We start from the raw sequence: 19,508 nt of genomic DNA, 5'->3' as shown, positions 1-19,508 counted from the left end.
TCTTGGGAAGCCAATCCGTAATATACACTCTTTAAAACCTATATTAAATTGCTAATCCTCAATCTGAACAAAAACAGAAATATGCCTTCAATCATCTAAACCAAAGTTTTGTAAACCCTTTCACTGTCTAGGAATCACAGCAGATGTTTCAGACAAGAGTGCTAATAAATGGTTATAACATGAGTTATATCTTGTCTTAAATTCAAACTGAGAGCCACTTATATAATCATAACATGTTGTAAAAAATGAGCCTAAAGTAAGAGATTAACATTTAATATGAAAATTTATTTTCATTGTTAGCCGGATCTTTTATACATTCAGATATAGAGGCGAAACAGCGGCTAATGTTTTTTGGAACATAGTATTGGAGATGATAATGTTTCTGTATTATTTGCTCTTTACCAGCATCCTATTATGGTAGTATCCCTATTTTACAAATGAGACTAGGGCTCAGAAAGGATCAATAACTTTTACGGAAGCTGGGCCTGGTGTTAGAAACTTGTAATCCCAGAACTTGGAAGGCTGAGATAGGAGGATTGCAGGTTTGTGGCCAGCCTCAGTAACTTAGTGAGTGTCTCTGCAATTTAGCGAGACTCTGTTTCAAAATAAAAAGAATAAAATATGGCTGGGGATGTAGCTGGAGGTAGAATGTCCCTGGATTCCATCCGCAGTACCACATACAAAAAAAACAAAATAGCTGATACAGGGTACACATCTACTAAGTGGTGAAGGTTAAATTTATACTCAGATTTCACAACCTCTGGATATTGAATACTTTCTGTTATGCTTGGTGCTTCTAATAGCATGCTATATATATATTTTTTTTTAATTTTTATTTTTATTTTTTTGCGGGTTTGGGGATGGAACCCAGGGGCATTTGACCTCTGAGATATACCACTTGCCCTATTTTTTTTTTAATTCTGTCTTTTTTTTATTCTTTATTTTGAAACCAGGTCTCACTGAGTTGCAGAGGGCCTCACTAAGTAGCTGAGGCTGTCCGCAAACCGCCATGCTCTGGTCTCAGCCTCCTGAATGCTGGGATTACAAGCATGCGCCACCATGCCCGGCTGCTTTAGATTCTTGATTGAAAACAATTATTTTGTGTACTTTTACCTGTTGATATATTACTTTTAATTCCCTAATGTTTTTCCTTTCAGATTATTTAATATACCAGTTCTAAGAATACACTGGTAACTGCTCTTATAAAAACAAAAGAAAATCATGAAGAAAGTATTTTAATTATTGAAGCTATAGTTGAAATCATGGCGACATCAGCAAATCTGGATATTGGAGCCCAGCTGATAGTGGAAGAGTGCCCCAGCAGTTATAATCTCTCGGGCATGCCAGACATTAAAATAGAACATCCACTGGACCCAAATTCAGAAGAAGGATCAGCTCATGGTGTTGCCATGGGAATGAAATTCATACTGCCTAACCGATTTGATATGAACGTGTGTTCGCGATTTGTGAAGTCCTTAAATGAAGAAGATAGCAAAAATATTCAAGATCAGGTTAACTCTGACCTGGAGGTGGCATCTGTCCTATTTAAAGGTTGAAAGTTATGGTATAAATATCTGCATTTGCTTTTGTTTATTTGAGTAGAATTTTTGTTTTATTTCATTTTGTTTTCCATGTAAGATTTTAGTAGCATTTTCTGGATTCTAACAGAAAACCAAGTTTAAATAATTTCATTTTATATAATGTCGTGTGTGTGTGTGTGTGTGTGTGTGTGTGTGTGTGTGTGTGTGTGTGTGGTACTGGGGTTCCTGGAAACCCTTCTACCTCCGGCTACACTCCCAGACCTATTTTTATAAAAATATTTGTATAAAAATATATTAAGATATATTAATATATCTTAAGCCAGCGAGGCTGGCTTCAAACCTGCATGATCCTCCTTGTCTCAGTCTACCAAGCACGGGGATTACAAGCGTGCGCCACCACCACGCCTGGCTATATAATGTCTTTTAAAGGAAGGACATGTTGTTGTTTTGTTTTGATTTGGAGGTGTACTGAAGATTGAACTCAGATGCATTCTGCCTTTGAGCTACATCCCCAGCCCTAATTTTCTCCTTTATTTTGAAATAGGGTCTCACTAATTTGTAGAGGGCCTAAGTAGCTGAGGCTGGCCTCATCTATGATCCTCCTGTCTTGGCTTCCCAAGTACTGGGATTACAATTGTTCACCACCATACCTGATATATATGTTGGCTTTTTTTTTTTTTTTTTGGTGGTACTGGGGTGCCTGGAGCCCTTCTACCTCCGGGCTACACTCCTAGACCTATTTTATACTTTTTTATTTGGAAACAGGGTCTCAGCCAGCGCGGCTGGCTTCTAACCTACGCAGTCTTCCTGTCTCCGCCTCCCAAGCTCAGGGATTACAAGTGTGCACCACCACACCAGGCAATGTTGGCTTTATTTTTAATGTATTTTTTAAATGTATTGCCTAGCCGGGCGTGGTGACGCACGCTTGTAATCCCAGCATTCAGGAGGCTGAGACCTGGAGGATTGTGGTTCACGGACAGCCGCAGCTACTTATTGAGGCCCTCTGCAACTCAGTGAGACTCGGTTTCAAAATAAAGAATAAAAAATAGGGCAGGAGGTGTAGCTTGGAGGTCAAATGCCCCTAGGTTCCATCCCCAGACCAGCAAAAAAAAAAAAAAAAAAAAAAATGTTTTGCCTAGCAGGGTGTGGTTGGCGGACACCTTTAATCCCAGCATTCGGGAGGCTGAGACCAGAGGATCGCAGTTCACAGACAGCCTCAGCTACTACTTAGTGAGGCCCTTTGCAACTCAGGGAGACCCTGTTTCCACATAAAGAATAAAAAATAGGACTGAAGGTGTAGCTCCGAGGTAAAATGCCCCAGGGTTCCATCCCAGTACTGCAAAAAAAAAAAAAAAAAGCATTGCTTAATCTTTAATATAAATTCTCTAATAGTTTTAATTGCACTTTTTTTGTGGTGGTCCTGGGGATGGAATCCAGGGGCCTTTAATCTCCAAGCTATACTCCCAGACCTATTTTATATTTTATTTGGAAACAGGGTCTCACTAAGTTGCTGAGAGCCTCACTGAGTAGCTGAGGCTGGCTTTGAACCTGTGTGATCCTCCTGTCTCAGCCTCCCAAGCACTGGGATTACAAGCGTGCGCCACCACACCCAGCATCATTATACCTTTTAAAATCATAAAAGAAAAAAATTCCTTGTTCCTTCTTGAAATAAATTAACTAGTCAACTAAATATTCCCTGTTCCGTGAATATTTAGTTTTCATGTACTTCCAGTGCTTTAATTCAGTAGTTTATCAACATGCTTTTGATTTATTTCTATAATGATCTATTTAACAATAAAACTAATTTTATCAGAATAAAAGTGCTCAATATAAGTGCTTCTCTTTCAGGAACTTTCACTATGGTGTTACACATATTTATGACAAAAATTAATATCATGAAGCCAGGTGTGGTGGCTCGCACCTATAATCCCAGTACTTGGTAGGCTGAGACAGGAGGATCACTGGTTGGAGGACGGCCTCAGCAAGTAGTGAGATTCTCATCAACCTAATGAGACCTTGTTTCCAAATAAATAAAATCAGGCTGGAGATGTAATGTTAAAGTAGAATGCCTCTGGGTTCCATCCCCAGTACCACACAAAAAAGTTAATATCATGTGATAAACTGTTGTAAATTGAAGCTATGATACCTCTTAGGTTTCTTTTTTAATGTCAGCATTGACATAAAATTTTTATTGAAATGCTTTGTCATTAAAATATTGCTTGTGTTTAAATGTATTTTACTCAGCTGAATGCAATATCCATACCTCTCCTTCTCCTGGAATTCAAGTAAGGCATGTCTACACTCCCTCTACAACAAAGCACTTCTCACCCATAAAACAGTCAACTACTCTAACCAACAAACACAGAGGGAATGAGGTCTCCACCACACCTCTGTTAGCGAATTGTAAGTATTTGCTACTCATATACTAAGATGTTATTACTAGTAAATAGTTTTAAGAGTTTGGCTTTGAAACGTTACTTTCATTAAAAGAATATTCTTTCTTTGAAAGCTTAAATCATGCCCTGATAATTTTAGTACTTTAAAACATTTCCATATATTATTACATGTTCAAATGTTTCATGTTATGTTTCTCTGTTGAGAACAAAAACAGATGGAAAAACTAATATTTAAAATCTTTATTAATTTGACTATAAAAAACAGTGAATGGCCGGGCGTGGTGGTGCACGCTTGTAATCCCCGCGCTTGGGAGGCAGAGACAGGAGGATCGCACTGGTTCGAAGCCAGCCTCGATGGCTTAAGAGACCCTGTTTCCAAATAAAAAATATAAAATAGGTCTGGGAGTGTAGCCCGGAGGTAGAAGGGTTCCATCCCCACTACTACCAATAAATAAATAAACAGTGAATCATTGTTAGTTTTTTGCGAATTAAGATATGCCAGTGGTGTATAATTGTGATCCTAGTACTTAGAGGCTGAGATAGGAGGATTTCAGGTTCAAGGACAACCTCAGCAAGTAGTGAGACTCTCAGCAACCCGGGGAGACCTTGTTTCAAAACAAATAAGAGAGTCTGGGAGTATAGCTTGGAGGTACAGTACCCCTGGGTTCAGTACTATATGTATATATGTTTTCAGTGTTTTTGTGTTCTCAGAGTACAGAGCTTCATGTTTTACTTATAAACTAGATTGTTTATAGTAAAAGCTGAGTGATTTATATTTGAATTAGTATAAATATGAAACCACATTTTTAAAAACTCTGAACTCATGCCCCCTTCAATAGCTCAGCTGGTGAAAACTCTAAACTCACAATTTTTTTTTATGGTACTGGGGATGGAACCCAGGGACATTCCACCTCTGAGCTACACCCTATTTTTATTCTTTATTTTGAAACATGGTCTCATGGAGTTACAAAGGGCCTCACTAAGTATCTGAGGCTGCCCGCGAACGGTGATCCTCCTGTCTCAGCCTCCCAAATGCTGGGATTACAGGCATGTGCCACCACACCCAGCAGAACTCACAATTTATAAAAACGTAGAATTATTGTAGAGGCAATAAAGTTTTTCTATTTAAACTAAAAAATATTCTATGAAATATAGATATGTGAATAAATATATTAGCAGTTTGGTTTTAGTAACTGTATTTGAGAATATAATGCAAATGTATCTATATCTTAAAACCTAGTGAAATCTTTACCTTGAAAATAGCAAGTTCCTTCTAATTTCTGAATCCTATTTTATAGTAGTTGAGCAGGATCGGTCTTCCTCTAGGTCTCTCACTCCACCTATTGGCCATTTCTGGTTTACTTAAATAGATTTGTATGTGTCTCCAAATTGCTTTACTTTTTTTACCCTGTCATTTCACTGAAGTCAATAATCAAGCAATGCTAATTTTTTAGAAGAGCTCTCTAAAATAGATTGTCATAAAATATTTCAACTGTAGAACTTTTGAGCTAAAAAGAAATAAATAGCTATAGATCATCTGGTTTAAGTTCTTCATGTTACAAACAAAAAATGTTTAATTGGTTATCAAAGATCGCACAGCTAATTAACCACAACTTGGCCTATACTCAAGAATTTACTCTTGCCAGGGGTGGTGGACCACGCTTGTAATCCCACCATTCTAGAGACTGAGACCAGAGGATGGTGGTTCGTGGACAGCCTCAGCTACTTAGTGAGGGCCTCTGCAAATTAGCGAGATCCTGTTTCAAAATAAAGAATAAAAAATAGGGTAGGGGATGTAGCTTGGAGGTCAAATGCCCCTGGGTTCCATCCCCAGACTCACACACACACAAAAATTACTCTCAAGGCCAATTTTCCATTTATGACCCCACTCCTTCAAAGGTTAAAAAGAAAACCTATGGAATCATATAGTAGAAATATTTAGGACTTCAAAAAGTTGCAGACAGTGGTTTATGCCCATATTCCCAGCTGCTCAGGAGCCGGACACAGAGGATCACTTGAGCCCAGGAGATTAAGACCAACCTGGGCAACATAGGGATCCCGGCTCAAAAGAAAGAAAGAAAATTGGACTTCAATGGAACAAAAGGAAGTGCTTTTGTATCTTTTAGACTTGTCTTCCTCATAAGTTTGGATACAAAGGTAGCATGCTCAAAATTAAGTAACTAAAACCACTTAGTGTAAGTTTTGTTGAAAAGTAACAATTTCAGATGTCAAATTACCTTAAATGAACATAAAAGTCAATTCTTGGGGATAGTATGGGCACATGTGATATTAAGATGTACTTTAAATTTAATTTTAAAATTATAAAATGATAGTTTTTTTGATACTGGTTATTGAACCCAGGGGCTCTCTACTTCTGAGCTACACTCCCAACCCTATTTTTATTTTTGAAACAGGGTCTCACTAAGTTGCAGAGGGCCTCTTTAAGTAGCTGAGGCTCCCACCAACCTGTGATCCTCCTGTCTCGGCCTCCCAAGTCCTGGGGTTACAAGCATGTGCCACCAGCACAGCTCATGTTTTGTTTTTAAAAAGAAGTTTGCCACACAAAGACAAACCATGGGGTGGTAAACATGTACACTGAAGATACATATGAAGCGCTTGATGGTATCGTTTCAGCTCTGTCTGTTCACCAGCTGGCAGCACAAGGAGAGATGCTCTACCTGGCTACACGGATTGAACAAGGTAATAGCCTACTATTAAAGATTTTATTTAAAACAAATTCATTAGGATTTATTAGATTTGCTATTGTTTTATTTTAGTACAGAAAAGCATAGAGACAAAGACAAATATTTGCATAATCTCATCAGGCAGGTAACCCAAGGGGTAGTTAAGAAAAATTAAGTAATAAAAAGTATAAAAGTTATAGCTTTCTTTACTACTCTTGACTTTTCCCCAAAAGCAAACATTGCAAGTTTCTTATATTTTCAGAAAATTTTTCTAGAATACATTTCCATTTATATTTTGGGTTAAATATGAAGCATGTGTATGCTTTTTGTTATTTACACAAGCAAGAAAATATTAAGTGTAAATACATCGTGTCTTACTTTTTCTGCTCAGTATTTTGAGAGCTTCTGTATAAGCACACAAGAGTCTATTGTACTCTTTTTAATTGTTCATCAGTTCTGCATATTCCATGTGCACATATTGTATTTCTTATTTTTAACTATTTACATTGGTGATGGTTGATTCCAAATCTTGCTATTATATGACAATATTATTTGCATTCTTTTAAATGTATCCACTGGATAAGTTTGCATATATATAACCAGATTTTGTCCTCATACCAGAATTAGAATTTCTATTTTCCTAAATCCTCACTGACACAGAATATTACCAGGTCTTAATTTTCACTAATCTATGAATAGAAAATGATATCACACAGTAATTTCATTTATACTTTCTAAATTATTAGATCTTTGTTCTGGCATGGTTTCACCTGCCTATACTTGGGAGGCCAAGAGGAGGATCACAGGTTTGAGGCCAGCCTCAGCAACTTAGTGAGATTCTTAGCAACTTAGCGAGACCCTGTTTCAAAATAAACAAAATAAAAAGGGTTGGGGGTATGGGTTGGAGGTAAAATGCCCTGGGTTCAGTTCTCAGCATCACCTTCCCCCAAAAATTATGGCCACTTTGAAAATTTCTTTTTGTGTTAATTGCCTACCATATATTAATTTATATGGTAGGCAGTTATTAAATAGAAATATGTTTCTATTTAAATTAAGGAAATTAGGTTTTTGTTATTTACATATAGGTTTTCTCAGTTTATCATTTTTCCTTTGATTTCTTTTATGATATTTTCAAAGATAGTCTTAACATTTTTTTTTTTCCGGTACTAGGGATGGAACCCAGGAGAATTCTACCTCTGAATGACACCTCCAGCCCTATTTGTTATTCTTTATTTTGAAACAGGGTCTCACTGAGTTGCAAAGGGCCTCACTAAGTAGCTGAGGCTGTGCACCAACCGCAATTGTCCTGTCTCAGCCTCCCAAATGCTGGGATTACAAGCATGCGCCACCACACTCGGCTTAGGTTTAACATTTTTAAATAGTAATTTTTTTCTTTGTGATTCCTGAGTTTTTATTGTTCGAAAACATTATGGGGGGGTACTGAAAATGGAACCCAGGGTCATTTGACCTCCAAGTTGCACCCCCAGCCCTATTTTTTATTCTGTATTTTGGTGGTACTGGGGTTCCTGGAAACCCTTCTACCTCCAGGCTACACTCCCAGACCTATTTTTTATATTTTTTTATTTGGAAACAGGGTCTCTTAAGCCAGTGCGGCTGGCTTCGAACCTGCGTGATCCTCCTGTCTCTGCCTCCCAAGCGAGGGGATTACAAGCGTGCGCCACCACGCCCAGCTTTATTCTGTATTTTGAAACAGGGTCTCACTAAGTTGCAGAGGGCATCACTAAGTAGCTGAGGCTGTTCGTGAACCACAATCCTCCTGTCTCAGCCTCCCAAGTACTGGGATTACAAGCGTGTGCCACCACGCCCGGCTGTGTTTTTCTTTTTTAACATGTCAACCTTCACTTCATCTGGAATATGTTTTGTTATAAGGAGGTAAGGTCAAGAAAAAATACTTTTGTTCAGTTGTTCCAACATGGTTCGTGGTATACAGTGAACATGATTAGAGTTTTATTTTTCTTTATCACGTCAATTTTGTTTATAAATGTTTGGAGGCTTCATTTTCAGTCTACTAAATAAATTTAGGGGGAAATCTGTGAGTTCAAGATGGAATTGCTTGAATCTATATTCCAGATCATTCAGCCCTCATATTCCATTATGTTCGCAAAGCACATGAATGCAGGATGTTCACTGGCAGCAGTGTTAGCTGTAGAAAACTAGGTAGCTTTCATAAGATTTGGAGCTTTCGCATATCTGATATGTATGTAATTTTAAGGAATATCAAATAATTTTATTTTTATTATTACCCTCCCAACTATACATCAAGCTAAGCAAGATTTTTTTTATGTACTTGTAAGATTAACTGACTTGTGCAGAGTCACATTGCTAGAATGTAATAGAGCCAGGCTTCAAATTCTGGTCTCCTGATCTTGAAACCACAGTTCTAAGACCTGTACCTAGCATTGTGCCATGTCTGGTAGTTCATATTTTAAACAATATGCTATATGAACCCAGCTATGTATATTTATGCACATCTTAATGCATTCTAAATACATTTAAAATTTCAATAACATAGTAAAACTTAAGCAAATAAAAGTCAGCACAAAATACACTTCATTAAGCAATATAATTAACTTTTTGGAGTGCCAGTGGTTTCTTAGTGATATGAATATGTGGTTGTTAAATTAGATCACAAAAATTGCTTTTCTTTTAAATAGAAAATGTTATCAATCACACGGATGAAGAAGGATTTACTCCTCTGATGTGGGCTGCAGCACACGGGCAAATAGCTGTGGTAGAGTTTCTACTTCAGAATGTAAGGAAAATGCCTCAGAAAATGTATATGTAAAGTTACTTAAGGTCAGTTAAGTCTTTACCAAAGTTTTTGTATCTCCAGCCAGCCAGATATAGTGATGGAAGATACAAAAATAATTTTAATGCCTTTCATATTTCCATGAAACTTGGATCTAGTTGGGAAGGAAATGCTAATCATACATGAAAGAGTGAGAAACGACATAACATCCAGCCCCTCTGACATGCAGCAGGAACAGAAGTACTATGGGCCTTGGAGGAGAAGGCTTCATAGAGAGTCGTGACTTGACTCCAGAATGAAAGGATGGGTAGGCTTGAGATGGAGCAAGGGAGGAAGGCATTCAGGCAACTTTGATATCAAGAGATTCATGAGTAAAAGTTTCCATTATTTACTAAACCTAGAACATTACCAGACATCAGCATTGAATGTTACTTATTATTGACAGAAGCAACAACATTCTTGTTTAAAGTAATTGAAAGTTTTTTTTTTTTAATCTCTACTTCCTACACCAGGGTGCAGATCCCCAACTTTTAGGAAAAGGTCGAGAAAGTGCACTGTCACTGGCTTGTAGTAAAGGCTACACAGATATTGTCAAGATGCTGCTTGATTGTGGAGTTGATGTAAATGAATATGACTGGGTGAGTTTACGATACTGAATTGAGAATCATTATAACAAATTCTGGAATTAATTTGATTGGGGAAGACAGAATAAATTTTATTAAGCACCTAGAAAAAAATCTATTTAACTACATACCTGTAAAAACAACGGCATAAACTCAATTAGTTCTTATTTAGGTATTATGTATAAAATATTAATATCTTAAACTACTTTTACATGTCCAATTCTTAGTAAACTTCCCACAGCAGTATTTAATTGACTCTTGCTCATCCTAAAAAACTAAATCACCTTTTTCTTTTGCAGAATGGAGGGACACCTTTGCTTTATGCAGTGCATGGGAATCATGTAAAATGTGTAAAGATGCTCTTAGGTAAGAAACTGAAAATTATCTAAAAAGTGCATCTTGAGGACTTTTTTGTTTTCAGCTTGGCCTCTCCTAGTAGTAAGAGGATCATTAACTATGAGTGTTTGTTTTATGCTGGGTATTAAACCCAGGAATGTTCTACCTTTGAGCTACACTCCAGCCCTTTTTATTTTTTGTTTTGAAACAGGGTCTGGTCAGGTCGCTGAGAGTCTCACTAAGTTGCCGAGGCTGGTCTCAAACCTGTGATCCCTTGCCTCAGCTTCTCAAGTACCGGGATTACAGGTGTGCACCACCGTACATGACTACCTGTTGTTAAATACATCAATCCTACCGCTTTTCAGCTCGGGGCTCCTGCTCCCACAGAATGCCCTGTGCTCTCCAGAAGCAGCTGCATCAAACATCATATCTGCAGTTAGAGCTTTTCTCCTTGCATTTTCATTTGTAGTCACTTGTGAATTGCATTTCAGTCAGGAGATCACATTGTTTTCTCTGTCCAAAATGTCTGTACACATTAGTGTTGTCTTTAGTCACTCCTAGAGGATACCTCTTTGAAGTGTCTCCCCTCCAGCCCCCCAAAGTGAGTGCTGTGCACCTCATGTGCTCTGTACTTTGCGAGTATGTCCTGAAATGACCCTTCAAATTGGCTGAAAATCTGTCCATCTATTTGCACATTAGCCAATAATGGAAAATCTATCCACATTTTTATTTTATTTATGTAGATTTTTCTATTTTCTATTGTAGAAAATGGAGCTGACCCAACAATTGAAACGGACTCTGGGTATAATTCTATGGATTTAGCTGTAGCTCTGGGCTATAGAAGTGGTAAGTATATTAGAACTCTCAAGTTTTGTTTTAGTAAAGCTCTTCATATGGTAAAAGCTAGCATTTCAAACTAGCTTCATTACTTGTAGTCATAAAACATTACATGTTTTCCTAACTCCTGACATATGCTTGTAAACAAATTCCTTCAGAGTCCAGAAATCAGTTTATTTACTGTGCTTTTAATCAACTCAAATAATTAGTTACTGGAGGATAAGTGTACACCTATTTATAAAACTTATTTACTATTTCAAACATTAATAAATAATATTATAATAGCAAACTATTTATAGAATAACCTTATACTCTGGATTTTTTTCTTCAGTTAAAAAATATAAAAGCCTTGGCACAGAAAGTCCAGTTAAGTTTGACAGTTACTAAATCAGTGAGAGACCAAGTTTTAAGTTTTTTAAGTATTGTATTGTATTATTACTCTCAGATTATAAGTGTATCCTACTTGAAAATGACTGTTTCAGGAAACTTCGGGGTAAGCTGAGTTTGCTCTATTTAACTTTGCCGTCGGTCCGTTGTGATCTTGATTACCTGTCTGCTCCAGTCCAACAGGTTATTGAGTCACACTTGTTGAAGCTGCTTCAAAACATCAAGGAGTGACGTTGACCTCAGAAATGGTTGTCTGCCCTGCCGTTCACTTTTTGGTCCTTATAAATGTTAGTTTTGTTTACTTATAAATTTTTACCTCAGTTGCAGTTAAAAATTATATAAGATTATTTTCTGACTTTTAGCGAGTTTTAATAAATATCCCTCAGTAATTCACTGGTTTATAATAAAATTAATGTTGATGTTTTTATAAATGTGTTTTACTGTATATTTAAAATTATAAATTAATGTTTTGTGGCAATGTAAATTTTTATGGTACAGATAGTTATCTGTCTTTCTATCAAGTGCTGTAATTTGACATTTTCAGAAATGATTCCACTTCGTTCATTTTCACTCTTGTAATAGCTCATTGACTTTACATAGGATTTGCTATAAATCCATAGAGAAAAACATGTTGCTGTTAAAGTAAAAAGTGTGCAGTGTGACTGTTTACAAAATGATGTTATAAGTAAATAAAATACTTTTCTGTCCATTTGTATTCTAGGCTTTTAAAAAGTATACAAGATTATTACAGATGTCTTTAGTATTTTTTGTTTAACCTTTCTTCCTACAAGTCACTCAACAAAAACATCTTGTTGTTTCTAGAAGTATATTTAGAATATTTTTCTCTTGTAAACAAGCCTTTTAAAAGGAAAAGTCTACGAAAGAGAAGTTAATTGTTCAGTACAAGCGAGGTGCTCTTTACATCCACCAAGGAGCACTGAACTGAACACACTCAGGTTTCACCAAAATCAGGGAGCATCATGGGCTAGAAGTTAATTTGACCTCTGAGTACTGGAGTTGGTTGAGTTAAATCACTTCATCTGGAAAATAGATGTTATACTAGTTAGGATACTTTGGTTGTAAGGACATAAACTTGCTCTGGCTGATGTAAGCAGAAAGGAATCATTGGGAAAAGCTAAAGAAGCAACAGTCTCAAGGCATGAAAGGACTAGGGGTCGAAGTCAGAAAGCCATGGCCAACCGTTTTTAGAAGCTCCTTGTGTAATGTTGAGCCTTACACCCCTTCTTTATCGTTCTGCTCAGGATTTAAATTCCCACGAGACAGAACTCTGTTTATGGTGGGGTATAAATATACCGTGTTATGGAGATGGATTAGCAATCCACCTTTGCCCCTAGATCACCTGGGATGCAAGAGGGAAAGGCTGCTTAAAGAAAAATCAGGAGAAAGAGAAAAACAATAGATGTACTCTCTATGTGCAATCTAGGTAGTGCATGAAAATTGTACTAGGGTTTCACCCATTATCAGTAAGGCATATACTGGAGTCAGATTTTCTAGTACTGTTAATGGATTTACCTAAAACCATTCCTCCTTCCATTTGGTTCCTTTTCTTATTAATGATATGTATGTGTGAACTGTTACTTCCTGTTCATTGTACAGTAATAAAGTCCAGTGGTCCCCTGGGGAACATCACTCTGAGTATTGTTTACAATGGCTTTTTCCACTGAAGAGCAACCAAACAACCTGTGCTGGAGTTGAACCTAGAATAACCATTTCACTTCTAGTCTGACTCTTAAGTTTGACGGCCAACAGATCTCAAAGATCTTGAAAGACATTCCCCTTTGCAGTTCTTTGCAATTATTCCTTGTAACACACCCCAGAAAAATCCCTTAAGAAATAGACAGCAACACAAGTTAATGAGCAAAAGAGGGATATTTAAAGCCAATTAGAAAATTCCTCTTTTAAAAATAAAGTACTTTTAAGGTACTGTTTGTTGAATGTACAAATATTTATTTGAGGTTTCTGTGCCATACACTGTGTTTGAAGCAGGAATAAAATCCTAAGTAAAAAAATAGGCACAATTCTGCCATGGAAATACTACCTAGTATTGGGAGCCATTACCACATAGCCACAATGTGAAATATGTCGATAAAGAATAATTTTCAAAAGTCAAAAATCATTATCCTTATTGCAAATATAAAATGAGCACCTTTCAAAGATTTTTCTTGCTTATAAATTAATGAAGAAACCCAGTATCAGCCAGGTGTAGTGGCACATACTTGTAATCCCAGTACTTGGGAGGCTGAAACAGGATGATCACAAGTTCTCAGCCAGCCTCAACTTCTTAATGAGGCTCTCCGCAACTTAGTGAGACCCTGTTTCAAAATGAAGAATAAAGGCGTGGTGGTGCACGCTTGTAATCCCACTGCTTGAGAAGCTGAGACAGGAGGATCGCACAGGTTCAAAGCCAGCCTCAGCTACTTAATGAGGCTCTCAGCAACTTAGTGAAACCCTGTTTCAAAATTAAGTATAAAATAGGTCTGGAAGTATAGCCCAGAGGTAGAAAATCCCCTAGGTTCTACCCCCAGTACCACACGCACACACACAAAAGTATGGCATATGACTGGGAGTGTAGCTTGGAGGTACAATGCTCCTGGGTTCAATCCCCAGTACTGCAAAAAAAGAGAAAGAAACCAGTATCATGTCAAAACTAATTTCAAGAGCACTGGAAAATCTAGACAGTTTTAAGCAATATTAGTGTAAGATTGCCAAGTTATATGGAAATCAGGCTAATATCCAACAGAGCCATAAACAATGGAATGGATGTAAATAATCAGGCCAAACCTAACCTGACCAGTCTTTTTATAATTAAGAACAATATTTGAATGTTATTAGTCTAAGATAGGAGACCTTAGAGGTTATCTTTTCCACTGGAAAAAGACTATATCGACAGGAAATCAACAAGATAACATGTGACTTTAAATATGAGACCTTATAAACAGTGAGTTGAGCTAAGTACTTCCCTTAATGGTTCGCAAACTTTATAGAATGCACATCAGAATCATCTGTAGGGCTTAGTAAAATTCAGATTGCTGGGCCCAATGCCTAGACCTTCTGATTCAGTCTTTCCAGAGAGGGACCCAAGAATTCTCAATTCTAACAAGTTTTCAAGTGATGCTGACATTGCTAGTCCAGAGACCTCATTTTGATTATTCTTGGATGTCCTCCCCAGGATGACATTGAAAAACATGCCTCCTTTGTTTCTCTCTTTTCAGGTTTCAGATAATTTTTTGGCAGTCTCCTACCTTAGAATAATAAATGACATTCAAATATCATTCTTAATTATAAAAAGTCTGGTCAGGTTAGGTTTGGCCTGATTATTTACATCCATGCCACAATTTCACTATACAAACTAATTATTTTCTGCAAATCTAGAGCCTTACATTACTGAAGAACTACTAGGGCCAAAAAAAAAGACCTCCTACTCAACAACTTTCATAATCGATCTCAGATTTTTAAAAACTTGGATTATTTGCTCCTTTATTCCAAGGCAAGGGATCTACACGCAAGAAACTCCACTAGATTTGACCTACAGAATCAATCCATGTAAATTTCTCCCGTGTGTGTGTGTGTGTGTGTGTGTGTGTGTGTGTGTGTGTGTTAGTTACTGGGGATAAAACCTATGGGGCATTCTACCTCCGAGTTACAGCCCCAGCCCTATTTTTTATTTTTTATTTTGAAACAGGATCTCACTGAGTTGCAAAGGGCCTAAGTAGCTGAGGCTGACTCGAACCGCGATCCTCCTGTCTCAGCTCCCAAATGTTGGGATTACAAGCATGTGCCACCATGCCCAGCTAAATTTCTCCTTTTCTAAGGTCTGCAAACTTTGTTAAGCTCCCTGGTGCGCATATATATATATATATATATATATATATATATATATATATATATATATATATATATAACCCAGTACTATATAACTATATGTACACCCAGTACAGGAGCATTCTATACCTGAGCTACAATCCCAGCCCTATTTTATTTTTATTTTAAAATAGGGTCTCACTACATTGATGAGTCTCACTACTCACGGAGGCTGTTTTTAAACCTGCAACCATCCTGTCTTAGTTTCCCAAGTACTAAGATTATAAGCATGTACCACCATGCCTGGCTTTTTCTTTTCTTTTCTCTTTTTTTCTTTTCTTGTTCTTTTCCTTTTCTTTGGGGGGCTTTCCACACCACCATTAAGCCTGGGGGATGGAGGCAAGCACTGAGAGCAGGTATAGAGAAAGTTTTGTAGACATTGACTTCACATATGAAAGCAACCCCTAGTATGACTTTGGTTGAATTATGTATGTGTCCAATTATGTCTTGGAAATATAAGAAAAAATTCTTATTAAAACAATGCAAAGAACTATTCTGTCACAAAAGTAAGAAGACTCACCAAAGGCATTTGTTTTTGAATTCTCAGGACATCTCTGAAAAATCAGAAATCATTTTCAAATGTTTCATTTTAATTTACAACTTACTTATGCATAATCTAAAAAGTTGAAGGTTAGGGACAGATTAAGATGAAAGAGAAAGAGCTTCTTTATGTATCTACAAAAATAACAAAATATTCTACACAAATAACCATAATAAAAGTTTCCCTTATCAGTTCATTCAGATAAATTAATTCTTATTTCCTCGGATCTTAGATCAAGTAATGAGTTACCATAAAACACAAACATAGCTAATATCCAACAAGGACATAAATTGCCATTTGATGGATCATTTTGACTAAATAAAAATTGTTTATTTACCAGATAAAAAAGTCTCCAAATTAACATGTAACTCCACTAAGTCTGAGAACGTTTAATAAATAGTAAACACTGAATTAAATTTCATTTCTTCAAATAGTCCTTGTGTGTCCTTTGTCCTACAAGACATTGACAGGACATGTTGTCATGACCTGTTAGTACTTCAGGGAAAGCCAGGCTAGGGTTAAGGTAATCACAGTCATAATTAATCTCCCTTCTTTCATCGGCTGAGAAGTAAACTAATATGGGCGTCCTGTAGTGTTGGTGACAACGATTTTCTTACATCACCCAACTGATTAGGCTGTAATTCACTCCAGAATCAGAGACGTGAAAGAAGCTGCAAACAGAGACCTGGATGAAAAAGGTTAATATTTTACTAGTCATTATCTTTACAGAAATATTGCCAGGAGCTTGGGTAAATGTACATGGTTTTAGGGAAAATGTAATGGGTGGCTTTAATCATCTAGCAGTAAAGATCTTAAGTCTATAGTTCTAAAATTTTCTTTAAAATGTTAGACTCCTGATTTTTAGAAAACTCTGTAAGATTTCATTACCATACCTTTTTGTCTTTTTACATACAGAAATTAAAACCTTAAGTTCTTTTGTTGAAACAAATTGGCCATGTATTCTCTATGTATAGAGAAAGATGTTTTGTACAAGTTGTATTATTGAATATTTATATATCTGGTAGGGTACTGAATGTATTTTTATTAAGTGATCTGTGTGATAAAATGTTTATAAATCTGATACTTATAAATAAAAGGAAGGACAAACTAGCTATTATAAATATTTTAATTAAATGTTCTTTCTCTTTAATATTTGATATTTTTGCTGTGACTGGTCTTCTCACATTTACATGACTAATTAGAGCCTCAGAAGTTTACCATCTTACTCTTTTGTAGCAGACACTACTGATAAAACTCAAAATGGATGCAGTAACTTTTTTAGTGCTTAAAAATTTTTATAACACATGTGTATTGGTTTTATAATAAAATAACAATAATCATATGAAAAGGGGCTGTAACACAATCAACATTTTTAGGTATGCATTTAGACAGCAAGCACAGCCATTTAAGACAAGAGATACAATCCAAAGAGAATTGTGTAAATATTCTTTGGTTAAAAGTGATCTTCACCAGGCGTGGTGGTGCACTTGGGAGGTTGATACAGGATGATTATATAGGTTTGAAGCCAGCCTCAGCTAGTGAGGCTCTCAGTAACTTAGTGAGACCCTATTACCAAATAAAATATAAAATAGGCCTGGGAGTATAGCCTGGAGGTAGAAAGCCTCTGGATTCCACCCCCAGTACCACCAAAAAAAAAAAAAAAAGTAATCTTCAAGCTGGGTGTGGTGGCGCACACTTGTAATCCCAGTACTTGGGAGGCTGAGACAGAAGGATCACGGTTCGTGGACAGCCTCAGCTACTTTGGCCCTTTGCAACTCAGTGAGATCCTGTTTCATAATAAAGAATAAAATAGGGTTGGGGGTGTAGCTTGGAGGTAGTGCCCCTAGATTCAATCCCCAGTACCACAAAATAAAAATAATCTTCAAAGAATTATTTTTTTCTGTGTGTACAGATTTACCTCTTCCAGTGGTCAGCCCTTTACATGGAAGTTAGAACTATGTGATAATGACTGTTTGTCCATGCACACTATCCATCTGCAGTACTACCACATCAGAGGTGGGAAGTGAGACTTTTATTATTGGTGAATTTATGTCCTATGGAACTGAAATTAGGATCAACAACATAATTACTAACCTGGAAATAGGCCACTGCAAACTCATACCTGCCGAGTTCTCCTCTCAACAAAGTAAATACAGTCATCCCTCCATATCTCCCTCCATATCTGCAGGTTCAAAAACCACAGATTCGACCAACTGCTGGTTGAAAATATTCCGAAATTTAAAAATTTCATATGTGATGAACATGTACACACTAGACTTTTTTCTTGTCATTAGTCCCTAAGTGATATAGTAAATCAACTATTTACATAGCATTTATTGTGTTGAGTATCATAAGTAATCAAGAGATGTGAAAGCGTATGGGACAATATGCATAGGCAATATACAAATACTACACCATTTATATAGGACACTTGAACATCTGAGAAATTTGGTATCTGAAATCCTGGCTACCAGTTCTCTATGGATACATACACAGGGATGATTGTGGGGCCCACAGCATATGTTCTCCCCACATTTATTAATCATAAATACAGCAAAATTACCTTCCACTTGACAGATTCCCAATGTCAACTATTCTCCAAAGTGACAGATTTGTTAATGTTACAAGCCTAGGAAGCATATTAAATGCTCAAATATTTCTGTTATACTGCCTCTTTGCATCCACTGAGGGAACATTCTAGTCAAAAAATATTACACCTCCCAAAACCCATTTGTGGAAAGCATTACTCCCTTCTTGGTGCTCAGTTGATCTGTTCACCATCTCTTTTCCAAAAGGTTAAACGTTGGCAACAGGAACTCTTCCCCTGTGAATCACTTAATTCTTCAACACATATGTGTGGAGCACATACTCTGTGCCAAAGACAGGGCTCGGTCGCTCTCTGAATTAGTGGAGACTAGCACAGATGTGGCTCCCGGCCCTGAGGACCTACCTACGTGATGAATCTGCTCCCAGGCGAGTTTGGCTTTGCTCAACACCATCTCCCTTCAACCACATATCCAAAGAGACAAAGTTAAAATGTGATGTTAACCAATACTGAGGTTTTGTATATGCTAATCATTCTGCTGTGGAATCCCCTACACCAGTCCTTACTGGCCCAACTGAAACCTCTAGCTCCTGAGGGGCATCAGGACCCAGGACCTTAGAATAGTGGAAGAAAGTTCCACTCCAATGGCAACTGGTTCTCAGTCCAGGATGCACGGTGGAATCATTCGGAAAGGTTTGAAATTCTGGGCCTTGCATCTTACCCTCAGATGATCTGATGTAATTATTTGGGCTTCTGCCTGGGGTTTTACACTGTTCTCCCAGGTGATGCTGGTGTGAAGGTGTCATCGCTGCCCAGGAGGAATCAGCTCCTGACAGGTGGAACTGGTAAAGTCCTAACCACAAGTGCCTCTCCCATACCACCCTATCTACAAAAGAACACAGTCATTTATCCTTCGTCTCTGGGTTCATGGTATCTGCTATGATTCTTTTGTAAAGATACATGTTC

The 19,508-nt window shown here is 37.1% G+C and overlaps 1 protein-coding gene across 1 annotated transcript; it reads left to right on the top strand.

Moving 5' to 3' along the window:
* Window positions 1–1,262: 1,262 nt before the first annotated feature.
* ANKRA2 (ankyrin repeat family A member 2) lies at window positions 1,263–11,805 on the top strand (the record flags this gene model as incomplete). Its single annotated transcript, XM_080701204.1, has 8 exons — window positions 1,263–1,551; window positions 3,786–3,944; window positions 6,572–6,637; window positions 9,297–9,394; window positions 9,904–10,029; window positions 10,314–10,380; window positions 11,116–11,196; window positions 11,750–11,805. 8 exons carry the CDS (start codon window positions 1,263–1,265, stop codon window positions 11,803–11,805), a joined length of 942 nt encoding a protein of 313 aa, XP_080557330.1.
* Between the last annotated feature and the right edge of the window lie 7,703 nt (window positions 11,806–19,508).

This window comes from Muscardinus avellanarius (genome assembly GCF_963383645.1).
Source record: "Muscardinus avellanarius genome assembly, chromosome: 1".
Classification (NCBI taxonomy): domain Eukaryota; kingdom Metazoa; phylum Chordata; class Mammalia; order Rodentia; family Gliridae; genus Muscardinus; species Muscardinus avellanarius.
The sequence above is the reverse complement of the archived record's forward strand: the minus strand, read 5'-3'. Positions and strand labels throughout refer to the sequence as shown.